Genomic DNA, 15,161 nt, shown 5'->3' on the forward strand with positions numbered 1-15,161 from the left:
GACCGACGCTCTACCACTGAGCCAAACTGGCTTCAGCACATGTCACTTCATTTAATGGGTGCTTTTTTACTAGATAAGGCATTTTACTAGATGTGGGGGACAGGAGATAAGGCATTTTACTAGATGTGGGGGACAGGAGAAGGAAGATGGATATTCAGTCCTTGAATCTGACACTTCACTGACTGTTAATATAACTAATTTTTAAAAATATTCTTTCATATGTAGTTTATTTTTATTCTTTCTAAAAATCAGTATTAAAAGTTAGTTTCCATATGGGCATTAATAAAATTTTAATAACGGAAGACAATATATTAACAAATCAAATGCTTCTCATTATAATTGAATCAGAGAATTTTCAAGGTATAAAAGAACTTACAGATCTTAAAATTTAACTCTAAATTTCATGCTGCTTCTAGCTGTTTATTTGTTGGTTAATTTTGTAATCATTCTTAAATGTGAACCAAATGAAAACCACAGGGCTTGCATTTGTCTGTATCCTCAGAAGAAAAGGCCACTTTGAGCAGGAGTGCTGGCCATCCCTACCCCTCAGTTTCCAAACCACACAATGTCTGGTCTGTGGCCAGGATTGACGGGTTCACTATTATTGCTTTATCCCAGTAGTCTTAAGTCAGTAATTTTACTAAATATTACAAGGTTCTGCACTTGGATAGAGTGTCAACTTGAGGATTGAAGGGTCCGGGGTTCAGTTTCGGTCAAGGGCACATGCCCAGATTGCAGGCTCAATCCTCAGTAGGTGGTGTGCAGGAGGCAGCCTATCAATGACTCTCATCACTGATGTTTCTATCCCTCCCTTCTACTCTAAAACAAATATTACATGGTTCATGTTAGAGTGTTATAATTACAGTATCAATTCACATCTCAGGATTCATTGCTTGTATATTATCTGGGCAACATTAAATCTATTACGTTACAATCTAATTTAGTTGCAGAATGCAAGTATCTGAAACTCTAAAACCAACCAGTCACCACTTCCAGACTATCTTCAAGATTTTTAAGAAACTACTTACTAAAGTTCTTCATGCTGTTCGCTTTCTAATTGTTTAATTTGCCCAACTAGCCAGGTTTCTGGTGTTGTTGTTATCATATGTAATCTTGATTTTATTTTATAGAACTATCTGAATTAAACATACCAAGTGAAACATAGAATACTTTAATTTGGAGGGAGTAAATATAGAGGATTTCGCTGTATTCTGTGGTGCAGGAAAATGCAACTGCTCTTACATAACCAACACTGCCTGAGAGCTAAGAATCAAGAACTGTCTTTGGCCCCCACAATCATGCCAGAGTTCTCAACTGCATCATGACCACTATAACAGCAAGAAAATCAGTCATGGTACGGATTTAGGGGTAATCTATAAGAACAAAAATAGTGACTACCTCCATGTGCCCACACACTCCCAGCATTCACTTTTCCTTATGCGGAATCAGAGGCTTAGAGAGATGAAGTCATCTGCCAAGGTCATACAGATAATGAGTAAGCTCCTGAGGGCAAGGGCTGGGATGCAGCTATCATTCTATACAGAGAGCCTCCTGTGTGGGCACACTAACTGCTGGTGGGTGCCTGTGTCTTCCTTTTATTTTTTAAATTAAAAAAATTATTTTATTGAGTTTTTATAGAGAGTTAGAAACATCGATGAGAGAGAATCATCGATCAGCTGCCTCCTGCACACCCCCCACTGGGGACGTGCCCGCAACCAAGGTACATGCCCTTGACCGGAATCCAACCCGGGACCTTTCAGTCTGCAGGCTGATGCTCTATCCACTGAGCCAAACCGGTTTTGGCTGTGTCTTCCTTTTAATGTCATAAGTTTCTTGTTTAGTTTAAGGACTGCTCCAGAAATTAGCTTGCTCTCTTGTTCTTGTGTTAGGATGGGGGCAGTTCTTATGAGAGGCTGATCCAGGAGACAGTTAAAATTGATTTTTAAAATGATGACCCTCCCCCGAAGAGATAATAAGGATTTGACAAAGAATTGATCACAAGAAAGATCATTAAGTAACAACAGGGAGCAAAAGACCATGTTATATAACATATCAAAAGGCGAAGGGTTCCTGTTTTGTTTCTATTTCCTTAAAAAAACAAACACCTGTCTGGAGTTAGGCCCAGCTGATCCCCGCCCCCCCCCCCCCCCCCCCCAAAGGTATAAGACACTCTTGGCTTTACTCTCTGAAATAAGGTTTGGCAGCTGTTCACCACAGAGCAACATTACATAACAAGGCAGTTCAAGAAGCAAAAAAGAAAACCGCATTGAAATGAGGCTTTGGTGAGTGGGCTTGTGGGGAGGCAGAAAACACTTTACCAACACAGGAAACAATCAATGGCAAGGCTGCGTGAACAGTCATTATGTAAATGCTCAGGGTTTTCCCACAATAAATCTCCGCACTGTATACACACTTACATATCGCAGCAGTGACCTTAAGTGAACGCTCGTGTGGGAGAGAACTGCTGCCAGAGTCTGAATTCTTGGGGGATGTTCTTGGAAGCCAAGTATGACATCCCCCCCCCCCCCCACACACACACACTTTTTAATGATGCCACCCTACAGAAACATTTAAATAACAAAGAGTAATTTCAATGGAAAGAGTCAAGTTCTGAGACTTCTGACCTTATTAGCAGCTCTAAAAAGTATGTAATGCAACTCACTATCTAACACAAGTTATTTCCTGAGCATGTTTTTCCCCCCTTAAGACAAATATCTTTAAAACAGTTTGAGTACCAAGCTAAGAGTCACAATTGGCCCCAGAGTCAGCACTTTCTGGCTGTACAAAATTTCCTCATTAAAGCCATGTGCTAAATTGAAATAGATAAATTACTGGAAATACACCCAAAATATAGAGAATATTTGCTTGCTTATGCAAATCCTTGAAAAGACCTACTGTTTGTCTTTTACCAATACTGTCAGAAAACATGTACAATGAACTTGACTTAGCACTGAAGTGGATCCTTAATAGGTCAATCTGTTCCTGCTGAACACACCAGAGGGTACATCTTTGGAAATATTGTATATTTTTAAATCTCAGTTATTTCTAAATAGTATGCTTAGTTTCCTGCTTAAAAACTATTGTCATTTAGGTTCCTAAGCATGAAACAACACATAAACTTTGTATTTGCAAAAATATTGTATTTATCTGGGATCATTTCCTGATCAATATCCTGTAAGACCAAGTTCTATATCATGCAAGAAGAAACTGAGGCCTAGTAACCTGTATGTGCTATTTAGGTTTATAAATGGAAGATGTGGTTGAGACCTGATACACATAAATGGTCTTGTTCCATTTTAAATCAAAGATTCTGGCTGAAAGGCAAGGCCTTAAGATTAAAGAAGAAAATGCTATTTGGTTTATCTTGAAATAGTAGCAATCTTTACATATCCCATACATCCTGGAATTTATCCGGTATCCCCAAATGATCTGAATATCATAAAAGTCTATTCCTCACTATGCAAAAAAACCCCAGCATATTGGGAGTTCTGTATTTAGCATTTAAGTAAAATAAATGCTGGTGTTATAAATCAGGATGAATGGCAAGTTTGGAATAAAGTTTCTAACTACAGATAATGGTGCATTATATCTGCTGAATAAATTAATAAACGAATGGCAGAATGGGGTTTCCAGCTTTATCATCTTTTGAAACTATACACTCCCAACATCAAAACTATGACATTTTCCCAACCTAAAAATATTGATGTCTCAAGAACTTCAGCTTAAAGTTGTTTAACTACTGGGAAGTTACTATAGAAACGCCAGTGCATCCATTCATCCATTAAGTGTAACTGGGTCTCATGCATGGCCTCACATTGTATGTCCTTTAAATTAGGTTGCAAAGGACTGAACTTCAAGTCCGAATATCATGCTATAAGTAGAGGCAAGATCTACACACAGCTTGAATCACACACATCATTTTGATGAAAGATGATTAAAGTATAGTTGGTAAAGCACATTAACAATAATTTAGAACTACACATACACAAGGTGAAAACAAATACTTAGAAACTGAAGAGAAGCTGCTCGTGTCAGCAGCATCAACACTCCCATGGTGGTCAGTCTCCTTTCATCACGGCCAATTAGCTAACGGAGGAGGAAAGACAGAAACTATGGGAAATGCAGACCATCTGCTCAATCCAGATGCACCAGCACATGACTCTTATAATAACTCTTATAGCCAAAGCTTTTTACCACAAAACGAACAGAGATCAGATCTAATCCTCTCACAGAAAACCCCAAAAAAGATAGACAAATAAAAATAATGACAAAATCATTCAATGAGACCTTTCAAATATCAGTCAATACTTTTACCACTGAAACACACAGATTAAACAGAATACAAATCAGCATTAAAGAAAGTGGGGTTGGATTCTATTAGCGTTTTTTTTTTCTCCCCCTGTTTAAAAGCATGCTTAATACATCTTCAATTCTTAAAATAGCAAGAGCGTTTTAGTTCAGTCACCCTAGTGTTAAAAAAAACATCAGCAGATATTCCTTTAATATTGTGTAATTCAAATAATGTGCATTTTCTTTCTTATAAGAAAAGGTTAAAAAAAGATTCTTACCTTGAAATTGTGAACCTTTTCATATTTTGGAATTTGCTCGTTTTCTTTCAGAGTTGCTCTTCTAACAAGTGATGTCAACTGTGAATAAGCAAAGAGTTTCAGAGGTTGCCAGATTGTCACAGACGACTTTCGAGAGCCCAGTTTCATTCCCAAGGCTGCTATCAATAAATCTTGCTGACGGCCCTCTTGTTTTGATTTGCGAGCTGCAGCTCTGTTAGTTTTCCTACCCGACCAAGACTCTTTGGATGGCATTTTTGGAATTCACAGGAAATAAAACCTATATTAATCTATGTCTGTCGATGGACTCTATTCAGCTATCACATGAGCATTTTGCCAGCCAGCACAGAACCCTAACCTACAGAGAGCTGCAGAGAAACATCACAGAGAGGTGGAGGAGGATGATGAAGCACTTCTTAAAAAGAGGTCGACTAACCAGAAAAATTCTTCTTTCTTCCCTTTTTTTTTTTTTTTTTAAAGGGCTCTCTATTTAAGCTTCTGAAAACTTGAGTCTGAACAGAAAGTGTCGATGCTAACATACAAAACATTCAGCATATCTCTGTCCCTTTTTAAAAGCCATCCAATTTTGACAAATGGTACATTTCTAAAAGCTTTCTTCCCTACTGAATATATTAACGTCCATTCTGAATGAAAGATGCCTACATACTGCCTGCAATCAGTTTCCAGAAACAGATACTCTGTGCAACCCTTAACAGAGGGGGTGGGGGGAGGGATTTGACAAGGAAGGCTGGATTAGACTGGTCACTGTAGGAAAGGAGATAACCAATGAAAATGAAGCAACAGTATTTAAGTTTTGTATTCCTCAACTCACTCTGTTTCTCCCTCCTCTCATGTAAGATTTTCTTGCTTGCTCAACGAAAACAAAACAAAAACCCACAGTGGGAAGACAATGAGCAATGACTGAGTCATGCCTCATTACAAAATGGAATATATTGTTACCTATTGAAAGCAAAAGAAAATTAACACGCAGCAACCAGGTTTCAAAAAGAATGCACCAATGCCAGGAAAATGCTTTCCATATCCTTCTTTGTGCATATAGACTGAGGTTAGTTAACTAAAACCAAATTTTACTGAAGATGAGAAAAAGCTGACAAATATTTTGATAAAAAAGGAGTTTAACTAGGTATCATACTGTTTTCACATAAAACAAGGAGCATGCATATAATAGTTAGCACCCTGAAGTGGTGAGTTTTGTCTCCTTACTATGAGTGCTTCTGCTGTTGGTCTACACTTAAATAGATCTAACCATATGTTTATCCTTAGTCTCAACATTCATTATTCTAAGAACCTGAGGCCAGGTCACAATGGGATGTAGTGTAACTGTGCTTATAGGAAGGACCCGTGGATATTTGCTGATGTAGAACTACAGGTGCTCATGGATTGGAAGAATTAATATTGTTAAAATGCCCATACTACTCAAAGCAATCTATAGATTCAATGAAATCCCTATTCAAAATACCAATGGCATTTTTCACAAAACTAGAACAATTAATCCTAATATTTATATGGAACTACAAAAGACCCTGAATAGCCAAAGCAATCTTGAGAGAAAAAAACAAAACTGGAGGTTACATGCTCCCTGATTTCAATCTATACTACAAAGCTATAGCAATCAAAGCAGTATGATGCTGATACAAAAACAGGCATATGGTTAATGAAACGGAAGAGTTTAGAAATAAACCCATGCATATATGTTCAACTAATCTGTAATAAAGGAGGCAAGAATATACAATGGGGAAAAGACAGTCTCTTCAATAAATGGTGCTGGGAAAACTGGACAGAAACATGCAAAAAGAAAAGAAAAAGAAATTAGACCAGGGTAGAACCAAGAGGGCAGCAGAGATAAATACCTGTACTTGCTGCCTCCAACAACCATATCAAAATTAAACTAAAATACAAAGCAACCATCATCCAGAACCATGGGAAACCTGGCTGAGTGGAAGAACCACAACTAAGAGGTAAAGAAGAAAGTGCATTGAGACTGGTAGGAGATGCGGACGTATAGAACAGGCTGGCACTTGGTTGTGCTGCTTTTTTAATGGGGAGGGAGATACAAGCTCCTGCTTGCTCTGAGCTCCAGTGCTGGGTGAGACTTTGGAGGACCCAGACACATATGGGGAGAAACTGGACTGTCTGGCATCAGGTAGGAACTGCATCTGGATCAGGGAGCCCCAAAACTATCCAAAGAAGGCCCAAGGCCAGCAGCCTGCCTTGCCTCACAGCTGGGCCTCATCTGGGTACTTCCAAACCCCATACAAAGAGGAGGAATTGCTGATCTTTCTGTAGCTCCTGCTGGATGGCCGCAGGCAGTGGTTGACTTTGCACCATCTTGGAGCCCCAAGAGCCAGTGTACCCAGTGATCAGTGTGAGACCATACCAGATTACAACTCTTCAATAAGTGACACACTCAAGGGGCAGACTCAGTGAGCACCAAAGCCCCACTGAATCAAGTCCTGCTCCATAGGGGTGTCTGCTGCACAGCAGCTCTTCCACTGTAGATACGGCTGGTCCCACAGTCAATTTGCCTGGAAGACAATTCCTCCCAGTGATACCAACAGCAATCAAGGCTTAACTACAACAAGACTGTGCACACAGCCCACAAAGGGCTACACCAAGACTGTCCACCTCAGGTGACTGGGGAGGCTGAGCCACCAGGCCTATAGGACACCTACTACACAAGACTACTCTATCAACTCAGGGAGACTTAGCAGCTACCAAATACAGAGAAACAAACACAGGGAGACAGCCAAAAGGTGGAGACAAATGTGTCAGAAGTGGAAGAAAGCAAACTACTGGATATATAGTTCAAAACTACAGTTATAAGGTTACTCAAGAATCTTCTAGAAACCTCAGAGGAACTTAGTGAGACCTTCAAGGATCTTAGTGAGAATACAAAATAATAATAATAATAATAATAATAATAATAATAATAATAAAAGGATCAGTCCGAAATTAAGCATACACTGACTGAAATAAAGAATAATATACAGCAATTCAACAGTAGAGGATCCTAATAATCAAGTCAAAGATTTGAAATATGAGGAAGCAATAAACACCAAACCAGAAAAGAAAAAAGAATCCAAAAATATGAAGATATTGTAAGGAGCCTCTGGGACAACTTCAAGTATACCAACTTCTGAATTATGGGGGTGCCAGAAGAAGAGAGAGAGCAAGATATTGAAAACCTATTTGAAGAAATAATGACAGAAAACTTCCCCTACCTGGTGAAAGAAAAAGACTTATAAGTCCAGGAAGCACAGAGAACCCCAAAGAGGAGGAATCCAAAGAGGACCACACCAAGACACATCATAATTAAAATGCCAAGGGCAAAAGACAAAGAATATTAAAAGCAGAAAGAGAAAAACAGTTATTTACGGGGGGTACCCATATGACTGTCAGCAGATTTCTCAACAAATTATGCAGGCCAGACAGGAGTGGCAAGAAATATTCAAAGTGAGGAATAGCAAGAACTATAATCAAGATTACTCTACCCAGCAAAGCTATCATTTAGAATTGAAGGTCAGATAAAGAGCTTCACAGAAAAGAAAAAGCTAAAGGAGTTCATCATCACCAAAACAGTGTTATATAAAATGCTGAAGGGTATTCTTTAAGAAGAGGAAGAAAAAGAAAAAGGTAAAGATAAAAAATTATGAACGAAGTGACAACAAATACATATCTATCAATAAGTGAATCTAAAAATGAAAAAAAAATTCTGATGAACAGAAAAAACTGGTGAATGTAATAGAATCAAGGGCATGGAAATGGAGCGGACTGACAATTCTCGGTAGGGGGAGGGGGTGCAGGAAGAGATGGGACAAAGATCTTATATGCTTGTATTCAATGCTTATGGATGTGGACAGTGGGGTGCCAAGAGCCTGGGGTGGGGTGGGAACTGGGTTGAGGGGAGCTATGGGGGGGAAAAGGAGGAACACCTGTAATAATCTGAACAATAAAGATTTAAAAAAAGAAATGAGGTCACTATATACAAATATAAACTCAAAATGGATTAAAGATTTAAATGTAAGACCTGAAACCATAAAACTCCTATTAAAAAAAAAAAAAAAAAAGACAGGCAGCAAGGGAGTACCCATATGACTCTTTGACATTGGTCTTAGTGATATTTTTTAAAAAAATATTTTTATTGATTTCAGAGGAGAAGGGGGAGAGAGAGAAACATCAATGATGAGAAAGAATCATTGATTGGCTGCCTCCTGCACACTCCACACTGGGCATCAAGCCCACAACCCAGACATGTGCCCTTGACCAGAACCCTTGAGCCCGCAAGCCAGCGCTCTATCCACGGAGCCAAACCACAGCGAGGGCAGTAATTATTTTTTTAATGTCTCCGCAGGTCAAGGTAACAAAAACAAAAATAAATGACACTACATCCGACTAAAAAGCTATTATACAGTGAAAGAAACCAACAGAATGAAAAGGCAACCTACTGAATGGGAGAAGATATTTGCAAATGATATCTCTGTTATGGGTTTAATACCCAAAATATATTTAAAAATCTATAAAATTCAATATAAATAAACTAATTCAATTAAAAATGGGCAGAGGACCTGAATAGATATTTCAAGACAAACAGATGGCCAACAGACACATGAAAAGATGTTCAATAGGAAACAACAATCAACAGGAAAATGCAAATCAAAACCACAATGAGATATCACCTCACACCGTCAAAATGGCTGTTATCAAAAGACAACAAATAAGTGTGTGCACGAATGTGGAGAACATCCTTGTGCACTGTTGGTGGGATTGTAAACCAGTGTCAACCACTGCAGAAAACAGTATTTAGATTTCTCAAAACATTAGAAATAAGACTAATGTTCCATCCAGCAATTCTATTTCTGGGTAGTTACCTGAAGAAAATAAAACAATAATTAAAAAGACAGTATGTTCCCTTATGTTCACTGCAACATTGTTTAAAATAGCCAGGATCTGGAAGCAACCTACTGATAGATAAATGGATAAAGAAGATTGGGGGGTGGAGGGGATAGAATAGGGTGTCCCCCCAAAAAATATATACACACTTTAACAGCTGATAGCTCAACTAATGTTTCTTTCTTTTCAGACCTAACCCACTGCAATTAATAATTATTATAATAATTATTCAAAGTGTGTATATACATTTTTTGGGACACCCATATGTATATGTATGATGGAATATTGCTCAACCATAAAGAATTCATTGTGCCATTTGCGACAACATGGATGAACTTAAAGAGTATTATGTTAAATGAAGTAAGTTAAACAGACAAGACAAATACTATATGGTTTCACTTATATGTGAGATCTAAAAAAAAAACAACAAACAAACAAATGAATAAGACAAAACAGAAACAAAGTAATAGATATAAAGAAGAAACTGATGGTTGCCAAAGGGTAGGGTGGTGAGATGATGGGCAGAAAAGGGGAAGGGGATTAAGAAGTACAAACTTCTGGGTATAAAATATCATGAGGATATAATGTACAGCATAGGGAATATAGTCAATAACAAGTATGGTGACAGATGGTTACTAGATGCATTGTTGTGATCACTTCATAAGGTACTATTATATAAATATTGAATCACTGTTGTATATCTGAAACTTAAAAAAAATTGTATTTCAAGTATAATTAAAAATAAATTAAAACTAAATCATTAAAAACAGTTTTTTTGAAATAAATTTTTTAAATAAAGAAAGTGGGGCTAGCTGGGTAATAGACACAAAGCTACTTCCATTTAATAAAAAAATCTATAATAAGGTGCTACTAGAAGCTTGTTTTCTCATACTGGTTCCCTAAACATCTCCCATCTGTTTCCTCATACTATGTAATTAAATTTAACCCATTATATTCTAATAATCTCTATATTTAACGAAGCTAAAATTCTACATTTATATGAATTCAATCCATTTGCTTAGTGCAAACAATTTACCTCAAATTTCATAATCTGTAGAAGTTATGTGCCCAATGCAGATTCTCACTTAATTAGGGCATAAAGTGGTCCTTAAACCAAGACAAATACTGGATATATTGAATAAACTATTTTCTCAACATCCCCCCAACTTTTTTATTTACTTGAGTCTATAAAGTCCCTTCTTTTAAAATCGTTTATTCTATTAAAAACATTTCTAAATAACTAAAGGCAGAGATTAATATTTATATCGATAGATATTTTATTTCCATAAATTTATACTCTTATGTGATTAATAAGAAACAAAAAGTGCTCCCGTTCCAAGAGGAAACACAACGGAAAAAATTTTCCTTGCCTAACCTAAATTACTCTTCGGCTTAGACCTAGATGCTCATGTGATGACTAAAAATATAAGGCCAACTGATTCTTCGGTCATGTACAACCTACAGTGGAGTCACCTGATTCCCAGGAGGCACCAGATAAAAACAGACTCCGAAGGCAATTTTAACAGTAATTTTCCCCCCACAGTGTTTAACACAACGTTTAAGCTACTAAGCTAAAGAAAACAATCATTCATATGATCCAAGTAGCTTTCTTTTTTTTCTGAATATTTCTGATCTAGAGCCCCAGTATTTCAGCTGTAAGAAACTAAAAGCACACAAATATTAGTGGTAGTCATCCAGAAAATTCCTGGTGGGTAAAAGTGAACATTTGTCATTGAGAGGCAAAGTCTGTTGTTGCAGGCTCTGCCGAGTCTGTCCTTCCTGAATACTTTTTCTACCTAATCAAGAAAAACTGCATTAACTACAACGTGGGCACTACCTAGGGTAGTAGGAGATAAAGAGAAACTTCAGTAAAAAGTGCTTGGCTACCCTCCAATGGCTGGGGTTTGGTCACCATTATGCCTTCCATAACTGCAACTGTATTTCTGCATTAATTTTGCTGAAGAGCTCTCAAGTCCTAAGAGCCACTAACTCTAAAATTCAGAACCAACATTAATGTTCTGCTGTTCCGGACAAATGTATACTACTCATCCATATATATGTATTAGAGTTACAGTACCTTTTAATCATTTGATTATTAAGTACTTATGACCCAGGGTCAGAGCAAATAACAAGTAACAGTGGACGGTAAGAAAAGTGATTGTAACTAAGATCTTTAGATCTCAAGTTTAGCACACAGTACATACAGTAGACAATGCAACCCTCTAAGCCCCATTCAAATACTCCCTCCTCCATGAAGCCTTTGATGACTTGTACCAATTAGATGTGATCTTGCCCATCAGTGAACCTCAGAGCCCTTCACTTCTAGATTTATTATGAGACATCACACCCTACCCTATATCACAGAGAAACTGTGTAGCTACTATTCATACTAAAATAATAGAGGAATATGCAAATTGTCCAGGATGCCGTCACAGTAACAGTAACAACCAAACAACAAGCTGCATAGGCCGACAAGGCTGGCAGGGGGGGCAGTTGGTGGTGACCAGGCCAGCAGGGGGGCAGTTGGGAGAGACCAGGCCAGCAGGGGGGGCAGTAAGGGGTGACCAGGCCAGCATGGGGGGCAGTTAGGGGCAATCAGGCTGGCAGACAGAAGCGGATAGGGGTGATCAGACTGGCGGGGGAGGGGGAGACCTTTAGGGACAATTAGGCAGGCAGGCATGTGAGCAGTTAGGAGCTAGCGGTCCCAGATTGTGAGAGGAATGTCCAATTGCCAGTTTAGGGCCGATCCCCATGATCAGGCCTAAATCAGCAGTCAGACATTCCCCGAGGGGTCCCAGATTGGAGAGGGTGCAGGAAGGGCTGTGTGGACCCCCCCCTCCCCCCCCCCACACACACACACACAAATTTCATGTGAACATCTAGCATAATAGCTGGCAGAAATAAAGGTTTAATACATATTTGGTTAAAAGAGTAAAACCAAATGAAGGCAGCTATTTTATTGGGGGGCAGTGTGTTTTTGTAATAATAAAAAAGATGGGACTTGAAATCAGACATATTGATGTTTGAATCCTGACCTTGGGAGATTTTCTTGGTGTCCTGGTTACCTCATCTACATATTTTGAATAATACCACCTACCCAGAAGGTTACTGGACAGTTTAAAGGGAATGACACATAACAGAGAAAAAGACTGTAGGAAGACAGTGAGCACATACTAAATAATAGCATTACAGGGGTGCCATATCAAAAATCAGTGGCAGGGTATGCTGTGTAGTGTTAAGAGCACAGGTTTCTGCCTTCCAAGAGTTTGTACAACCATCTGTTTTTGGTCTACAGTACAAACATGATTAGAAACTCCTGCCCTATCTTTTATATTATGTTCCCTACCAAATTTCTCAGATTCTAGTTCTAATCTTACCTTTTTTTAAATTTTTTGTTTTTTTTCTTTTAAAATATATTGATTTTTTACAAAGGGGGATAGAGTTAGAAACATCCATGAGAGAGAAACATAGATCAGCTGCCTCCTGCACAACCCTTACTGGGGATGTGCCCGCAACCAAGGTACATGCCCTTGGACTGGAATCAAACCTGGGACCCTTCAGTCCCCAGGCCGATGCTCTATACACTGAGCCGAACCAGTCAGGGCTCTAATCTTACCTTTTAAAAGGTATATAATGACATGTATGTTAGCTGAGGGAGCTGCGGGGGGGTGGGGGGGAGAGTCAGCCGGGGGGGGGGGCAGCGGGGACTGGGGGGAGGGGGGAGGCATGGAAAGTGGAAAGGAAAGGAGATTATCTTTGTTAAGAATCCAGGAACAATGTCTGATGCTTCATATTGTCCTACTTATTAGTCACAACAATTCTGGGACTATGTTGTAAAATGGGCATTTTATAGATGATGAAACACAAAATGACTTGCTCAAGGTCATAGGAAGAGGAGTCTGTGATCTGAATTCCTATTTTTTTTTTGTTGTTTTTTATCTGCCAAGCCTGGCAGCTGTTTCTATCGGGTCTAGTAATAATTAATGTCGTTTTTAAACATTCGTTTAAAATCTTGCTTGGCGTTGACTTGTATTGACATAACCTTCAAACACGTGGTATCTACAGAACGTGTGAAGTGCAATTAACAAGTTTTGCTTGAAAAAGTTTGTGTTTGGTTTGGTTTTTGTTGCAAAACTAGGGCTAAGAAGATGGCGGATGAAGAGCATATTCGGCACTGCATGCTTTACGAGTTCCAATTAGGAAGAAAAGCAAGTGAGGCTGCAAAAAACATCTGTAGTGCTCTTGGTCAAGATGCAGTTAGCACCAGAAAATGCCAGCATTGGTTTGAGAAATTTCGGGAGGGAAATTTTTCGTTAGATGACAAGAGTGGTCGAGGCCGTGTGTCCAATTTTGATCAAGAAGCTCTTCAAGCTCTTTTGGTGCAAAATCCTCAAATTACCCAACAAGAGCTTGCGACAACTTTAAATTGTTCACAAAAAACAATTTCCAATCAATTGCGTGCACTTGGCAAAGTCCAAAAGTTTGGAAAATGGGTTCCTCATGAGTTGACCGACAACAACCGTAATCAAAGAGTCACAATTTGCAGTTCGCTCCTCTCTTGTCAAAACCGTTTGCTGTTTTTAGAGCAAATTGTTACCAGAGATGAAAAATGGGTGCTGTATGTTAATTTGAAAAGGCGGCCTCAATGGTTGGACAAAAATGAAGCTCCGCAGCCCACGCCAAAACCTGACTTGCATGCGAAAAAAGTGATGTTGTGTGTTTGGTGGAATTTTAAAGGAATTCTTCATTATGAACTTTTACCATCTAATCAAACCATTACAAGTGCAGTGTATAGTGCCCAATTGGAAAGGTTAGCCCAAGCTTTAAGAGAAAAAGAACCCTCGCTGATTAACCCGAAGGGCGTAATTCTTCACCACGATAACGCAAGACCACATACTGCAAGAATCACTGCTGAAAAACTGCGCCAGTTGGAATGGGAAGTTCTCCCTCAACCTGCATATTCTCCTGATATTGCCCCTTCCGATTACCATTTGTTTCGTTCTTTGCAAAACTTTCTTCTTGGAAAAAAATTTAATAATGAAGAATGCCTCAAAACTGCATTGACTGAATTTTTTGCATCAAAATCACAAAAATTTTACAACAGAGGGATTAAAATGCTTCCTGAACGTTGGGCACAAGTAGTAGAAAACAATGGCAACTATATTGTTGATTAAATTTTGTTGTATTGTTTAAATAAATTCGATTTAAAAAAGTATTAGAAAATGACATTAATTATTACTAGACCTAATACTACCCTTTAATGAGTAGGAGATAAAACCAAGATGTTTGGGGATCTAACCCCTCAGATTCTGGTTCTATAAAGTAGGAAGAAATGGCTAAACTGGGTGGGGGCAGGCACATATCCCACAAAATCATTCTTGCTGGAAACACCATCAGTATTTAGCTTTTTATTTTGACTGGGAATCTTTGGCCCGTCTTAGACCCAACTCTGGCCATTCTTGATACTGACATTGTTCACCTCAATGACAAAGAAACAGAAGCTCAGAGAGATTGAGTGCCTTGTCCAAAGTCACCTGATTACTATGTGTCGGAACAGGATTTGACCCCCAGGCTACGTGACTTCAAGTTCTGTGTCTTTCCCCTAGACCAGTGTGGTTGGCAAACCGCGGCTCGCGAGCCACATGCAGCTCTTTGGCTCCTTGAGTGTTCTAATGCCACTTCTTC

At 38.7% G+C, this 15,161-nt stretch overlaps 1 protein-coding gene across 3 annotated transcripts in view; it reads right to left on the bottom strand.

The window, feature by feature from the left end:
- Positions 1–15,161, bottom strand: part of CHN1 (chimerin 1) — a 146,161-nt gene that overhangs the window by 40,507 nt on the left and 90,493 nt on the right. For all 3 annotated transcript variants that reach the window (XM_084892664.1, XM_084892666.1, XM_084892665.1), the window contains one exon: positions 4,569–4,646. In XM_084892664.1, the coding sequence (XP_084748790.1) occupies positions 4,569–4,646 (78 nt within the window). The remainder of the gene's footprint in view (positions 1–4,568; positions 4,647–15,161) is intronic.

Source organism: Pipistrellus hanaki (genome assembly GCF_964339955.1).
Source record: "Pipistrellus hanaki genome assembly, chromosome: 8".
NCBI classification, from domain to species: Eukaryota; Metazoa; Chordata; class Mammalia; order Chiroptera; family Vespertilionidae; genus Pipistrellus; species Pipistrellus hanaki.